We start from the raw sequence: 16,720 nt of genomic DNA, 5'->3' as shown, positions 1-16,720 counted from the left end.
ATCCCTGTAGGGTCTGATAGCTCCACTTATATACTGACTGGTTTACGGCCTGCAGTTCTCTACACTGTCTACATTCAAGCCATGAGGGGAGACAAAACCAGCAAGAAAATCTCAACGCAAGCTGAAACAGGTGTCACATATCAGTTTTTTTCATAAACCAGTTTTCCCCTTGACCATATCCATGTTTAAATCATTACAAAAGTTGATTGGCCTGTAATTAAATGTATTTTAAACAGACAAGCATGTGGACTGCTTGTAAAGACCCAAGAAAATGTGCCATTTCTAAATGTGCTATTGATCAAGTCCGTTATTATGTCCTTCAAGCATCTGTTTCAAGTCATGCAAAGCAACCAAAACCAAAACTATATCCCCCTAAAGATATTAAGCCAAATTCCTTAGCTGTCTCATCATTCACACCCCCAGAGGTCCCATCCACACTGAGACAAGATCAGGTGTAGTCGCAAAGATATTTTCTCTTCCAACTCTGTATTGAAATGAAGCCGGCATTTTGGGAGATCATAAATGACTAGTCTTGAAACCGAGTCCCTGAGTGGAAAAATGAGTGAAGTCGATTTCAGGGGACTTTGTAGTTCAGCCTACCTCTGTAACTTGCATGTGCCTCTTCATCGCTGTGTTGCTTTGTTTACTTCGCCATCAGCATATGTTCAATATTTTTGTCAGTGGCTTGACTGACAAATTTAATCTAGCATCTCTCTTGATGAACAGTTTACACTTGTGTGGACACCCCTTTTTTGAAAGCAGTTTTTGAAAATACACCTTGTTTATCTTTGATAACATCTGCAGCAGTTCAATTATTCAGCCACAACTTTCTATTTCATATATTATTTAGTGGATGCTTTGCCAAAATATTCACACCCTTTGAAGGTTTCCCCATTTTGTTCCATGTGCTTAGCCTTTTCACTTTGGTACCCCTAACTAAAAACCAGAAAATGTATAGTTCATGCAAATTTATAGAAACTTTTGCACATTTTGCAGCATCAAGTTATTTCGTTTATGTATCTAGACTAGCACCTTTGTGCATCTAGAGATTTAAAAAAAGCGTTTTTTATATTTTATCGTATTTGTTTACAAAATAGCTCAAGTTCAGTAAGTTGCGTAGCCAGCTTATCGTAACATCTATTTTGAAGTCTTGCCACAAATTCTCAATCGTATTTTGGTCTAGATATGACTCTTTAAACACGATTATGACCCAGTCTTAAGTCTTGTACAGCCCCTGTAGCATGCATTTCAATCATCTAGTAGTTACTTGCAGTACTTTGCAATACTATTCGTTTCCCCCTTGAAATTTTCAGCCTTTTGCCACATTTTGGACTTCATGCATACAAATTTGTGAGGAATCAACAAGTGGGACACAATCGTGAAATGGCAAAAATCTTTTTAACTTTTTCAAATATAAAAACTTAAAAGTTGGGTTTGCATGTTCAGGGTGATGAGCGGTGTTGCTTTTAAACCAATCATAACTCTCACCACAGCTGTAGATCTCTATAGTTCATCCAGACTGATCATGGTTCTCTAATCATGCATCTCTAATCACTCCTATCCGTTTTTGAGCTAAAAGTTTAGAGGGACGGACGGGTCTTCATAGATTTCCAGTGCTCTGATATTCCTTCCATTTCAATATTATCACTTGCACAGTGCTCCTTGGGATGTTTGAAGCTTGTGAAATCTTTTTCTATCAAAATCTTGCTTTAAACTTCTTTATACCAGTATGTCTGCCCTGGCTGCTGTGTTCCTTGTTCTTCATGATGCTCTCTGTGCTTTGAACAGACCTCTGAGACTATCACAGAGCAGGTGAATTTATACAGAGAGTTGATTACACACAGGTGGATTCTATTTATCACCATCAGTCATTTAGGTCAACATTGGATCATTCTGAGATCCTTTGTGACTACGGCCTCCATGGAAGCACTGGTTGGTTTAGATTCTTTCTGGAGAGAGTTTGCTGCACTAGAAGTAAAGTGGCTGATTATTTTTGCATGCCCACTCTTTTTTTTTTTTTATTTGCTAAAGACGTTTAAAAAAAAAACATACATTAAGCTCCACTTCGTTATTGTCTCCCACTTGTTGGTTCTTTACAAATAATTACAATTTTATATCTTTACGTTTTAAGCTTGAAATGTGGCAAAAGGTCGAAAAGTTCACGGGGGATGCATACTTTTGCAAAGCACTGCATGTCTACATAGCCTCAAAATTCCTTAGAAATTGGCACTTTTTATAATAATCACACAAAATTTTTTTTTACAATTTATCTACGGCCTCCATGGAAGCACTGCTGCTTTATATTCTTTATTTTTCTTCCCATAATCTCTGATCACCTTCCCTGTTGTGACTGAAGAACAGCATTTCCACACTGATAAAGTCACAACTATGTATCGCCATGGTTATGGTGTAATCAGGGAGATTTGCAGTGTTAGTTAATTGGTCACCTTTTGCATCCATGCCAAAAGTTATTTTTTTTATCCCATCTGAAAGGGTTCCTTCCTGTTACATTTGTGAAAACTTCAATGGGTCTGAACAGTTTTGCAAAGCTTTGCACATATTTTAAGCATGTATTGGGTTTGGTATGAGATCTCTTTTCAGCCATTCCTGATGGCACTGTAAGCAAGCTCTTGGAAACATACCTCTACAGTGTTTAAAAAAGGTACACTCATTAAGATACAACTTTATTTGAATTGTTTATGGATCACTAAGTCCTATAATCTCCCTTAATTAATTTATCTTGAAATCTTTTCTTTAAAAGATTGTTAATCTTTACCATTTTAGCCATCAAAATCAGTTTCAGAGTCCAAATTCCAAAACCTTTTTCTAATTTACATTTTCTGAGATAATTTTGGCAACTGTTCATTCATTAATTTTCAACTTGTGTCGACTATTTCTTATACTTTAATTTCCCAGGGAGGCTTTTCATCTCATTGGAAAAGGATATAATTGCTATTAGAGTAGAAGGGTAAAATGCCCAGGAGAATTTGGCTTTGAGTTTTAAAGCATTTCTCGCACTATATGGTAACTACATTTTAGCTTTAGTGTTTTTTAACCATTCTACATCTGCAGTCAGAGCACTTTCAAATTATTTTGCTCATGAAAAGACAGGAATATTTCAAATGATTAGATTGAGTAATTATTTCATTATGTTGCCTAATTAATCCCTGCCTTTGAAGAGACTATGATTTCTTTTGAGAATTGTCCTGAATTAATACTCTGAAAGCGAAATGATTAAGCCCTGCTTTTTTTTCTATACAACACACTCAGATGTCATATATATTTTCTTTTAGATACCATACCCTTACAGTATTAAGCACAGTCACTTATTTTTGTCTGAATGTCATGCTTTTGTCTAAGCTGGCAGATAGAGTCCATGCTGTCCACACGTAGTCTCTTCTTACTTGAACGTCTCTGTTCTCAATGTTGGACGTATATGACAACTCCTTTTGAAGAAGAACCAAAAAGACACCCTATTCCCATTGTGCTATCAGGGAGACAAATCAGTGTACAAATCTACGAAAGGCGCATAGCTATAACCTGGTCATCCAGACCAATTTATACCTTGTGCATAACGTAGTAGTCTGAAAAGGAGCGGATAGAGCGTAATTTTAAAGGCAGGACTAAGAGAATCAGCAGAAAACATTTAAAAGCAAATAACTATGGCTGTACTCCAAAAAGCTTTTTATTTTTATTTTTATTGAATACTCCTTCAGCAGCCAGTCATTTAAATATAATTTGATTTCTTTATGATAGAAACAGGTCTTTTAGAACATAATAAAGGGAATCAATAACACATTACTTCATTGCATCTGCATTCTTGACTGTTATGGTTACAGAAATTTGGTCTATTACGCTGTGATGGGTTTGGTTTTAGATTATAGAGGACTGGCTGACTGTAAGTCAGTCTGGCTTAGGAGGCTAACTCATACACCCCTGTTTTGACCCCTAACTGAAAAAACTATTTATCCATATATGCATTATATTCCATACACCAAATGTTGGGCCTTTAACACTTAAACTACCTGATTCAAAATGTAAGTTTATACACTGACTTTGTATGCTGTATTGTTTAACCAGTCACAAGTCCCTCAGAATTGTGGGGCTAATACTAATTAGCCTCACAAAACAACTACTAATATATAATGCAGTTTGCATGAGTAGTGCATTAACTTATATTAACATCTCCCTCTAGATCTGGATGCTCCTGCTAATCTCTTAGCTCAAGATGAAACAGAGTCAGGCTTCACCATGTTATAGGAGCCTGTGCAGTCAGACATTGATGGCTACATGTTAACCTATAGCTCTGCTGAGGGCCCCACTCAGGAAATCCCTATTGGATCTACAGAAACCTCTTACTCGCTGAAAAGCCTAAAGCCTGGAGTTCTGTACACTGTCTACGTCTGGGCTATCAAGGGGAACAAAGTGACTCAGAGGATTTCAACAGTAGCTGAGACAGGTTGATATAATATAATAAGTCAATTTACTTTTAGCAGCAATAAAAATGTCATGTTTCTTGACATTGCCAACCAAATGGGGGCGTTTTTTCGTATGTCCAACCAAATATCAACTTTTAAAGCTGTTTTGGCTGGAAACTGGGAGTTACACTAAGCATTTAAAAGCTACCTGTGACTCACAGTTAGTGAAGCTATTAAAATTCTGCACAAAGCAGCCTTTAGCCTAGTGTCCTGGCCACTGTTACCTACTCAGCTCAAATATTGTTATATTTCCTGTTTCCATTCAAAAATAATTAGTTTGTTAATAATTTACAGCTTGTCAAGGTGCAGAACACATGGTATATTTATTTTAAGCTAGAAACGGCTTTATTAAAGGCAAAGCAGAACATGCTGTTGGTTTAGTTTTAGGTGCACCTCACTGATAAATATTCCATAAACATAAACTTGAATCTTTTGCAGTTATAAAAAAGAAGTTTAATAAATTAATTGTACGTCTGTTAGGATAACCAAAGTGATTTCTGCAAGACTAAAAAGAGAAAGATTTTTTTTATATGTTTTTTCTTTTAAATCGTACTTCAATATTAGCATTTAACATACATTTGCCTTAATATTTGCACTCACTGTAACACCTTTGTACGTTCTCAATCACAGATCCCTGTATATTCATTTTTTTCCTATATTTAGTTTTCCCATTTAGACTAAACCATTGAAATTTAGAATTGCATTTGAAAAAAAAGTCCTGACCAAGATAACAAGAGCAAAAGAAAGCACTGAGATATGTAAATATCTCAGTGCTACTAAATGTTTACTAAATTAAAGGCAAAACAAAAAGTCAAGCAAAACAGTAAAATTATTACTCTACACCTATTATCTTAGCTGATTTCTTTTGAATTTTTAGTCATGATCTCATATATGAAAACACTGTATTTGAGGCATTCTCCTGTATTCCATCTGCAGAGGTGCTTCTACAAACAAAAAATGTTTTTGATTGACCCATCAGGGATTTGACAAATCCAATGTAATAATCAGCTAATAACTAACTGTCCAAAACGGTGTTTGGTCTTTGGCGGCTTCTCATAATTCAGTGTAAGAAGAGGCTACATATGTGATTGGCTTGCAACAGGCCTTCTTTGTGTTTGGCAGTTGATCTTAACATTTCTGCAGTGCTCTAAGTGAGAGCAAGATTCATTTTAAATAGGGAGTATGTGGCAGGGGTTAAGATTATAAACATTTTATCATGGATTCCATCAGTGGCTGCAGACAAGATACTGACATCAAACACAGAAGTTATAGCTTCAAAGATTATCTGGGTTACATAAAAGTAGGTGATATATATTTATATGTAAAGGAACAATACAATTAAAATAATTGGAACTGAATTTATTCTGTGATTGTCATTTTGCCACTGTTTATTCTTTGTCCTTTATGTTGTCTTTCTTTTCACAGAAATCAACTTAAAAATTCAAAGGCTTCTGGGGAGAAAAAAAAATGCTGAATTGTTTGGGATGCTTTTGTTCCTGCTTGGCGTGGCTTTCTTTAATATTTTGATCCATGGGAGGTCAAAGCCCCCGCTGCTTTAGTTCGTTTTGTTGTATCAAACAAAACACTGCAGCATGTGTTTCAAATGAATTGGCAAAGCATTTCAATAAGGGCAGGAAAAGCTGCCAGCTTATCTGCAAGCTGTAACCGAGCAGGCAGATGCTAGATGTCTGTGAGGCACTTCATGTGGACAAAGACTTGAAAGCAATCCTAAAAGTACCTACATTTTTGGGGGGTAATGGTAGTTTATTAGAAAGAGTAAAAAAAACTATTTGTACACTCTAAAACAGAAATTTTTAAAATAATAAGTAAAACTGTCTTTGGAGTTCTGTAGTTTTTCTTTTTATAGTGAATTCACTTGAATAAATAAAGAATGTCAGACATCTTTAAATATTTAAAGGAATAAGATATTTGCCTTTGTGTAGACCAATCTTATTATTATCCACTCCCACAGAGATTGACTCCCCCAAGGACCTAAAGGCTACAGATGTGACAATAGACTCAGCTCTTTTGACCTGGGCTCCTCCACTGGCAGACATTGAGGGTTACATCCTCACATATAGAGAAGAAGAAGGGAATTTGCAGGTACTTAACTGTGAGATTGTCAACTCTTTTCTTCATTAAAGTTGTAAACACTGCATGTCCTGACAATACCTTAATGATTGTAGAGCTTTGTATTTTCAGTTGTTCGTGATGCAAATTTAGTTAAAGTGGTGTATGTTTATTTTATTTTTCTGTGTGGATCATCAAAATAAGTGGTCCTCTTAATTCTGTCCTAATTCAATCATTCTGGTGATATGTCTACGTAATACCGTCCTATGTGCTCGTCCCGATTTTCACTTACCGGTACCTCTGACATAGTGGAAAAATTGCTAATCTTTTTTTGGAAAGTAAGCTTGTCTGAGCGATGCAAACAGCAACTTCTAAACAGAGGGTGCACGAGGAGAAATGGGCTCGTGCACGCTCTCACATACGTGAGCGGGTACAGGGTTGTGCATATGCATTTTTTTTTAAGTAGAGAGGGTGGGTCTTTTCAAAAAATGAAAATTGCCTAACATAAATTTTAAACTCATAAATTATAGCATTATATTTTACTGATTCTTTCTGTAACTTAGAGAAATTTGGTTCTTTACTAAGAAAGACAAAAAGCACTGTTTAGATATTGGGATACTTATCTAAAACGATAAAAAAGCCTTTTGTAAATTTTGACCTGTAAATGGCGTTAAGGCTTGATCAAGACTCCTTTTGCATGAAATGCTGCAATGGTTCAGTGGAGATCAGCATGTGACTCTGCTGTGGTGTTAAGGATGCTAAGGTTCCTTTAATAATGGCAGTTACCTAGTCCAAATTGTTGACTCTGATATATTTTGTCTTCTTCTTGATCACTCTCCATGGATTGTTGATGGTGTTTAGATGCTAATGTTTATTCGATAATCAGGCACAGTGATACAGTGGTACTTATACCAGGTATTGATACCTATCAGTTCCTGCTGGTAAATCAGATACTCAAAAACCTCGTCAATAGACCAAAGCATCAAGCTCAAGTGAGGGATTTGCACAAACCAGCCATAAAACCATTAAATAATTTCAAAGAAGGTCTTAATTTATTTAAAAAAAAAAAAACAAAAAAACAAAAGAATTCAAAAATGATAAACTGGGTCCAAAAACAGAGGTCAACAAAACAGACTTCCATTCAGGTTCCAACACTAAGACCTCAAGCACAAAATGACCTCTCAAACAAGACATTAGTAGTTGTAATCAGACCACTGTTGACAAGGGGGATAAATGACAAAAAAACTAACAAAAAAAGTAAACCTAAAAAAAACAGATCATTACTGGCCAGACACTAAGTACTTTTTTAAATTGAACGAATATAACACAACTATCCAAAACAAAAAAATATCTAAACAATTGATAAACAAATTTCCCCTCCCATTACTACAAGTGGTGTGACCAGCTGATTAGGCTGCAACGACCATATAAGGAGACGAAAGCTGGAGCTCATTGTAGCCCTCCAGCAGCAGATCCAAAGGAAACTGGCATCTCAAAGACAAGGAAATTAATCAATTGCATCTTAACCAAAATATATCAAGCTAAAAATAAATTTAACTATGAGTGCACTCAAATAGCTAACGAAAAACCCAGGCTAATGAAACCATTATTTGAAATCTATGTAAATTCATTTTTAAAATGAAAATTATAAAACAGATACCAGTCAGTTTTAGTAGCCTTCATCATGTGACAGCAGGCTGTCATATGGTGAAGCCTGCGCGTTGATTTAAAGGAAGACAAAGGACCAAAACCTTCAGATGGCATCGCTCCCCACATTTTCACTCTATGAGGAGACGTCTTATTGGACCCCAAGCTGCTTCCTCTCTTTGCCTTTTTATTCTCCCTCAAGGCTCTGGGATCTTGACTTTCACATAATATGAAAAACTAACATGGACCCGAAGAAAACCTTGACCCCTTTCCAAATTTTTGCTTTACATCCTCTTGGTTATTCCTACATTTTTTTTCTTCCAGATTTTTATGTTCCACTCAGCCATTGGCGGTTCTGGACCAAATATACCAGAGGCCCAGGATGGGAAATATATTTTCTTCATAAGGCACAGAAAAAAAGCATCAAACAAAAAAAATCAATCTTGATCTATTAAGTGAGACATTCAACCAAACACTTTCTGATATAGCAGCTGAAAACTGTGATCCTAGCTTAACATGACTGAAGTTAAAAGTGCATCACCTTCATTTTAATTCATTGCTAAAATAATAATGTAAAGATAGAAAATGAAATAGGTAAAAAAGAACAATCACTTACAGTTTCTTACCAATGTTTATCATTAAAAATGTATTTTGGTATTATGTCTTTAGCACAGGGGCCATAATAGGGGCGAGGACCAGTTCAAGAAAGACACTGGCCCCTGTTGGCCCCTGTCTAGAGCCATCAGTGCATTCAACCATCATTCAGTATAATTTATCTATAACAGTATTTCAATTTACATTTTTTAAATAGACTTGTTGACAGAAATTTACTTTATTACTTTTTTGATTACAATATGAAGCTTTTCAGTGTTCCTTCTTAAGTTATTCTTATGCTGATAAAACTTTGAATATGCAAAAAGGAAAACCTTCTCTGAAAATGTGTGCTGGTGCAGATGATTACTATGTACTCCAATCCTGAAACCTGAGTCTGAAGAAAATCCATATCCTTTTCTAATCTTTTAAATGCCAAAGCAACTTCCTTTCTTTGTAGAAGCTTAGTTATTGAATTTAAGTGTTTTGAAATGCTGACCTCTTGTGGGCACAGATGAAACAAATCTACTGCATAAGCAGCTCACTAAAACTGAATAAATTTTATTCAAGCTTTTCAGTTGACTTTATGATAGGCTAATTTCAAGGTTTATCAGCAATCTAGATACTATGATAACACATAGATGTTTACTAAGATTATTCACAGCTGTTTGGTTTTATTTCCCAAGGCTATTGAAAGAAGGCTTGACGCCAGCGAGACAAGCTTCACTGCATCCAACCTGAAGATGGGAAAGAGGTACATTGTCACCATTGTTGCTTTTAGGGGCAGCAAGAGGAGTAGGATGGTGGAAACCCTTTTTAAAACAGGTCAGTATTGTTCTACAAAAAAACATCTTTCTAATGTTTATTGTGATATTTTACATTTAAATATGATTTTCCTTTCCTTTGCTTTTATTAGTTGCTATGCTGTACCCCTTCCCTATGGACTGTGTACAAATAATGAGGAATGGCAATAACAACAATGGCATCTATACCGTCTACATTAACAATAACCAATCCAAGCCAATAGAGGTTTTCTGCGATATGACTACTGATGGAGGCGGCTGGCTGGTATGAATTATTTGCTGACTCTACAGAAGAAATAGATTTAGTCATTTATTATAATACAGAGCTGTTAAAAAGCATACTTTGGCCTTTGCACTTGTTTTCAAATCATCAAACTAGTTTTTTATTCTTAGATAAAGGTAACAAGAGTCATTAAGGCATAAATGTATGGTTACTGACCACATTAACAGGGATAATCTAAATCAAATTTCCCTTCCTAACTACTTGACTGAATGATCTTTAAAAGTAAATCAACATGCCCTAATTGAAATATTGTTTATACACTGATGAGAAATTGTTATTGACTTCTATCACTCTGGAAAGGACTAATGGGCTCAGAGGTCTCAGCAGACAAACGTAGGGGCCAAGTATCCCAAAATGGAAAATACAGAAATAGTGCTGTACCTGCCAGCACTGGTTGATTGCAAAAAAATATTCCCCATACTGCGTCAACCACTTCTTCAAGAGAAAACAACTGAATTTAAGCTAAGCAGGCCTTAGTTCTCTCACTAATGAAATGCAAAAATTAAATCAATGTGAGAATCAAAATCTTACGACAGACTATTAGGTTCAGGCTGGAGATTTTTTTTTTAATGTGTCAAACGATTATGGGAATAAAGTTGTAATATTACAAGAATAAATTCATGACATTACGAGAATAAAGTCTTACATTTAATAAAGAATAAAGTTGAAAAATTTTGTGAGAGAGGTGTTCTTTTTCCACAACATTTTTGAGGGGGAGCTTTTCGCTTTTCGCCGCGTATGTTGGGGCCCCCGCGCCCCACAGCGCCCTGTGAGCCCTTTTTGATATTGTGCACTTTTTTATTGTTGTGTTCTAAGAGTTTTTATTTTTTTTTTTTTGTCACCGCTGTGCCAGTGTATCTTTTCATGTTGTTCTCGATTTTTCTTTTTTTGGGGGAGAGTGTTTTTTTTGTGAGTTTTGTTATTAAAAAAAAAACTTTATTCTCCTAACACTAGGATTTTTTCTCATAATATTATGAATTTATCCTCGGAATTTTATGACTTTATTCTCATATTGTTACAATTTTATTCTCATAATTTAAGCTTAAAAGTAAATACTCTGCAAGTTTGGTCTATTTTTGAATATTTATCAAAACTATGGAGAGAAACCAGACTCAATTGATTCATGTAATAGTGTATGTGTAATGTAAGCTGTGTGAACTTGATTGTGAGTAGGTGTAGATGGATTTGTGTATATGTAAAACATCTTTTTTAAACTTAAAAAAAAGATCTGCAAATCACTTCAGGAATTTGTAAGTGTAAGTAATTTGTGCTCAAATGAGACAAATATTAAAAGTGACAAGTACATAATAAAATTACGTGCAGACAATTACTCCCACATGTAAAAAATGTTCAATACATGGGCAAAACTCACCTGATACACACAAAGCTTCAGTTTCACATAGATCAGATAAAAAGTTCACAAAGAGTCTTGAGACTGTTGCTGAATATCCATCACCATCTGGTATGAGAGGCTCAGGTGCTCTTCTGCTGTTTACACTATTGTCATTCGCTAAAGAAAATGTCCTGTTATCTTCAGTTCCCACCTTGCAGTGATATAATGACGGTGGCCAATCTGGAGGGGTTTTATTCATTTTATAAGACACACATGTCCTTTATTAGCTACTTTAAAGATGAAGGCAGTTATGATATAAACTGCTAATTCATCTTATATAAGTGGAGGTAAGAGATTAACCATCTTTCCAAACTTACTGGTCTTGCAATGAGCAGACTGACTGTGTCAGGGAATGTTGTTGAGGAATATATTTCTCCTATGGCTGCTATTCAGGCCATTTGGGGTCTCCTAAGATGAAAGATCCAAGGTCCTACAAAATTGAAAAAGAGTTAAAAAGTCTCATCAAATTGTTTCTTTCTCCTTGAAACAATCCCATAAAGGAGCATGGCTCATAAAGACAAGGTATGTTGTCGCCAGGTTGTAAGTTTGTTGATGCCTATAAGGCTCAGAGTGTAGTGCAGTTTATCCTTTCCATAAAGTCCTTCTTCCCAGACCTAGAGAGGGAAATATCATTAAAACTCAGAAGGAAATTCAAATTCTCTAACTCTCCATCAACATTCAAATTCCCCATATACACACAAATCTGCAAGATGAGACCAGAAACCCTTTGAACACTTGTTATCAGACTGTGTAACTGCAATTTTGTACATATTTATCAGGTGAGTTGTGCACATGTATGTGTGGAATTGTATTTGTATGAGTAATTGTCTGTGTAATGTACTTTTATACTTGTCATTTTTAAATATTTGTATTTGCATTCGAACACACCTTTCCAAATAACTAAGATTACTCCCATAAGTTTCTTAGAGTTTTAAAAGGATGATTTACACACACAAATACCCACACATACACACAGCTAAAGGATATCATACCCAAAGTGAAAAATGTCTTAGGTGTTTTGTTGGACTGAGGTTACTTCACATTTAAGTGTGACAAGGAAGCAAAAGCAGAAAAAACTGTTATTGGGGCAAATACTGCTTAACAGCACAATAGACCAGTTTTAACAACAGATAATATATATGGATATTTTTTTTCTGTTGATTAAAACACAAGCTTTAGCTTTCCTCAATCCTGGATTAGCTCTTTTCAAACTCTTCATTTCTAATCCAACATCTGTCAGTAAAATCCTGTTCTTGCTATTTTAAGGTATTGCAGCGCCGAAACACTGGCAAGCTGGACTTCATGAAACGCTGGAGGCAGTACATAGCAGGCTTTGGCAACATGACAGAGGAGTTCTGGCTGGGTAAGCAATGTGGTGCTCTTTTTTCTTTTTTTTTTTGCAAACCATGCACATATGAAGTGTAACTGTGCATTACATCCTCCCTTCAAATTCTGCATCTGTCTATCTGCTCCAACAGGTTTGGATAAGATATATGCGCTAACCAACACTCCTACGCAGTATGAGCTAAGGTTCGACCTGGGCCTGGGCTCAGAGAGAGCTTACGCTGTCTATGACAACTTTAAGATTGCTCCGATCAGACAGAAGTTCAAGCTCACAATTGGCAAATACAGGGGGACAGCAGGTATGGTTGCATTTAAAAGACTTGGACTGTGAAAACTGGAGGCACAGCTTTGATGAATTCTGTTTTTTTTTTTCTAACACCCACACACGGTGATGCATAGTGAGAATATGATGGCAGATTTAGAAACAAGACAGATGGGGGCAGTAATGGAGGGATTTCAAGGCCTGTGTACCCCAGCTATTATGCAAACACACTTTAGCACTGTAAGCTTGAAAGCAACTGAGGTGGTTTATGAAACATGCAGGATTTGAATATGCAGCAAATCCACACAGACAAAATGAAACATTCTGCTAACGTATGACCCGGAGTTTGCTTATACAGCGTTTTCTGCAGGGTTGAATAGTCTCTCCTTTTAAAAATATGGTTCAGAATACATATGCAGGTGTTTGCCCTCTAATATTTAGCATTTACAAACATCTCTTTTTATTGGTGTTTTTAGGTGATGCTATGACCTATCACCAAGACCGGCTCTGGACCACCATAGATTCAGATAATGACATTGCCTTGACTAACTGTGCCAGAACCCACAGCGGAGCATGGTGGTACGCTAACTGTCATTTGGCCAACCTCAATGGTAAATGGGGTGACAACAGACACAGTCTGGTGAGTGAACAAGGAGTAGATACTGCATCTCTTAATTGGCTTCGTTAAATGGATATGTATTTGTTTCTCTCTGTGAAGTAGATAGCAAGATAAATGTAGTTTTTCTCTTTATCTGAAAGGACCTCAGAAATAAAATGGTAACATTTGGCTAGCAAATATAATTTGAGATAAATATGTATATTTAATTTTTTTTTTATTGTTTTTACTTATTTATTTATTTCCAGTTAAAATTGTCAAATTACTAAACTGATTATTTGAAGAGAACTTTTCTGTTTTCTGACTAAAATAAATATATTTTACTTGAACCAACCTGGTATTTCAAAGAATAAATAATACCATGGCCCAAACAGGCCTATAGCATAAGAATTTCGCGACCATACCCAACAGAAGGGAAGTATTTCCATGTATACAACATGTTTGACTGACCTCAAGTACTGTATTTGCTGCCAAACATTTCATGTCTTCTTTTATTTCCACATATACTCCACAGGAGATAAACAAACTCCCAAAGTTAACTTTCTAATGGTATAGGGAGGCAAAAAATGTTTTCTCCTGATTCTATTCCAAAACAATGAATGTATATATTCAACATGTACTATAAACAGCTTCTGACTGTGTCAATGTTTTATGAAGACTTAAAGATCATGAGATTCTACAGTTCCTCAATGGGACCCCTATTGCATTTTTCATAACCTTTTTTTCTCTTATCTTCCTTACTGATATCCTTACTGAGTTCACCACAATCTCATAACTGTAAAAGAAATAAAGTAACAAGGTTTTTCTTTTCTTTATGTTTTAGGGCTTCCCAATGTTGGTGGCACTGCTTGGCCTGTGTAAAAGAATAAATTTTAGACATACATTTTTCTGTTACAGGAAAAAAAAATTTAAGACTTTTTTTCCACAATATTCACTAGAAGAGTAAATAATTGTGCTGCGAATTTCTGCTATCTTTCTACAGGAGACTTGCATACAAATGCAGCTTTGGTCCCAATTATAAGTGTTACCTCTGCTATGAAGCTACACCAGTGCACCATTATTTCGTCTTACAGCTATGTTTAATACAAGGCAGAAAAAGAGGCTTCGCACAAAGCTAATTTCTTTTCACAACATTTACAACTTTCTCCCAGAACTCTGCTTATTGTTTGGTTTCTGGATTATTTGGGGAAAAACCCAAATGACTAGAATCCATCATCGGTTGATAAGAAAACACATTTCTAGAGCCAGCTTTAATGCAGAGGTATTTGTCAGTAGGCTGATAGGGAAACAACACTGTTATTAAGTCACTTCAGCAAAACCCAGGTGAATTCTCTGCTCTTGTCGAGATTCCATCCATAGTATTGTTGCCTCAGATGTCTGCTGCTGTGTTTGCTGCCAAAATGCAATAACAGTCAAAGCAGGTTTGTACTCACATGATATGGACCCTGAGGCTGGTATTTATTACTTTCTCTCATTCTGCTTGTCTGTCATGCCCTTCTCCTTTTCTGTGGCTTTGACTCTCTCTGCTCTCTGCTTTTCCCTCTCCATGATGCTCTTACCTTTATCTGTGCTCTCCCTTCCCACTCATTTTTTCTTCTGATCTGGTGTTTTGCTGTCAGGGAGTCAACTGGGAGCCATGGAAGGGACACCTAACTTCCCTCGACTTCACCGAGATGAAGATCCGACCTGTGGGAGCACTGTCCAGCAGAAAGAAGAGATCATTGATGGTCAGGGAGAAAAAAAGCAGGGTTTCAAACACCCACAAGTAGGCGAGCAGCAGAGAAGCGCAGCGAAAGCAGTCCGCTCCATCAGCCCGCTCCATCAGCCTTTGATCACACTAGATTTTGGTTTTTCTGTACATATGTAGATATAGACCCTACACTTAAAGGATCTGCAAACATATGTTTCTCAACTTCTGTATATTTTCAAAAAACAAAAACAGGTCATCACTGCAGAAATTTAGAATAATCCTTTGTAAATTATTACCTGTTTATAACAGAACAGAAATCCAAGGTTTAGTGTGATTATAGGAGAAAGGTGAACAAGAAACTGTGTTTGAACGAGGTTTGAACATTTGTTCTACTCGTAAAGAACATGTATAATTTAGAAAATCATGTTTTACTCAATTTTTATTTCCTTAGAAAACTTGACTATATAAATAGAAGGAAAAGATAACGGCAACTAAATATTTTGTTCTTCCTTTATTATATTAATGCTAAACTCGTTGACTTATAACTGCACCCAGGTTCAGGTGAGGCCGAGTATCCTCAGAGAGTTACCGAAAGTAAACAAAATAATTTGTGTTTAATCAATGGATCCTTTGCTGGCTCTTCAAACATGTGTCCTTAGTCTATTGATTATGCTGCCACTGTGCATCTGACACTGTCACATCACATAAGCTGGTATGACATCAGCCAAAAAGTAACAACTGATTGCTGCCCCGAATAGCCAGATTGCTCCTGCTTTATATTCATATGAGTGGGGACAGCTCATATCAATCAATGCGATGTGTCACATCAAATGTCAATAACAATGACATTTGTTTGTGCTCTTCTCCAGAACAGAATGACTAAACTCCCATTTTTAATCTGGAAAGTTGACAGAAGCTATTAATGTTGCACTGGCTTCTACTTTGCTTAATTAGATTGTCTTAACACTTTTATCACAAACACAGTTTATGTGACAAGGACATGGAGCACACAAACCCACCTTTATATCAATCTGTCAGAATTAATTTGCAAAATGATGAACTTTATTTGTACATTTGGTAATGCTTAAGACTGTGCAGCTTCTTAAAGTCTTTAAAATGGTTTAAGATCAGAACCCTGAAATGTATTGCTTTCTTTATCAATTATATTGCTAAAATTATTTTATAACTCCCCTTTCAATGTAGTGTCGCCACTCCTTTAAAATAAATCTGTTTTTAACTATGTGGTATTGCTCTTTTTTTTTTTCAATTTTATTGAATCATATAATTTTGTGTGATTTTTGTTTCTCTGTGTGGATTGGATGTAGTAAAGAGGTTCAGGGATTATCCTTGGAAAAAACTAATTAACACAGCTTTGAATGCATTTAGCTTTTTATTTAGCTTTTTATCTAAAGTAGGAGAGCAGAACCATGACAAACCGCACCTGGAGGGCAAGGACATCAGCAAACTGATATAATTACAATCGTATCAATGGATACACTTTTCATATATTTTGCTTTGTGACAATTCCAAACCTTTAAGATCC

General features: G+C 35.9%; 1 protein-coding gene across 4 annotated transcripts in view; it reads left to right on the top strand.

The window, feature by feature from the left end:
- The window catches only part of tnn (tenascin N), a 60,155-nt gene extending 44,858 nt beyond the window's left edge, over positions 1 to 15,297 (top strand). For all 4 annotated transcript variants that reach the window (XM_015373236.1, XM_015373234.1, XM_015373235.1 and 1 more), the window contains 7 exons: positions 6,451 to 6,581; positions 9,473 to 9,611; positions 9,703 to 9,854; positions 12,532 to 12,628; positions 12,744 to 12,908; positions 13,348 to 13,511; positions 15,107 to 15,297. In XM_015373236.1, coding sequence (XP_015228722.1) covers positions 6,451 to 6,581; positions 9,473 to 9,611; positions 9,703 to 9,854; positions 12,532 to 12,628; positions 12,744 to 12,908; positions 13,348 to 13,511; positions 15,107 to 15,256 — 998 coding nt within the window. In that variant the 3' untranslated portion in view covers positions 15,257 to 15,297. The remainder of the gene's footprint in view (positions 1 to 6,450; positions 6,582 to 9,472; positions 9,612 to 9,702; positions 9,855 to 12,531; positions 12,629 to 12,743; positions 12,909 to 13,347; positions 13,512 to 15,106) is intronic.
- The last annotated feature ends 1,423 nt before the right edge of the window (positions 15,298 to 16,720 follow it).

The sequence above is a fragment of the Cyprinodon variegatus genome, unplaced genomic scaffold (genome assembly GCF_000732505.1).
Source record: "Cyprinodon variegatus isolate N-32 unplaced genomic scaffold, C_variegatus-1.0 Scaffold83, whole genome shotgun sequence".
Classification (NCBI taxonomy): Eukaryota; Metazoa; Chordata; class Actinopteri; order Cyprinodontiformes; family Cyprinodontidae; genus Cyprinodon; species Cyprinodon variegatus.
Note: the sequence above shows the minus strand (reverse complement) of the source record. Positions and strands in the feature narration are given on the sequence as shown.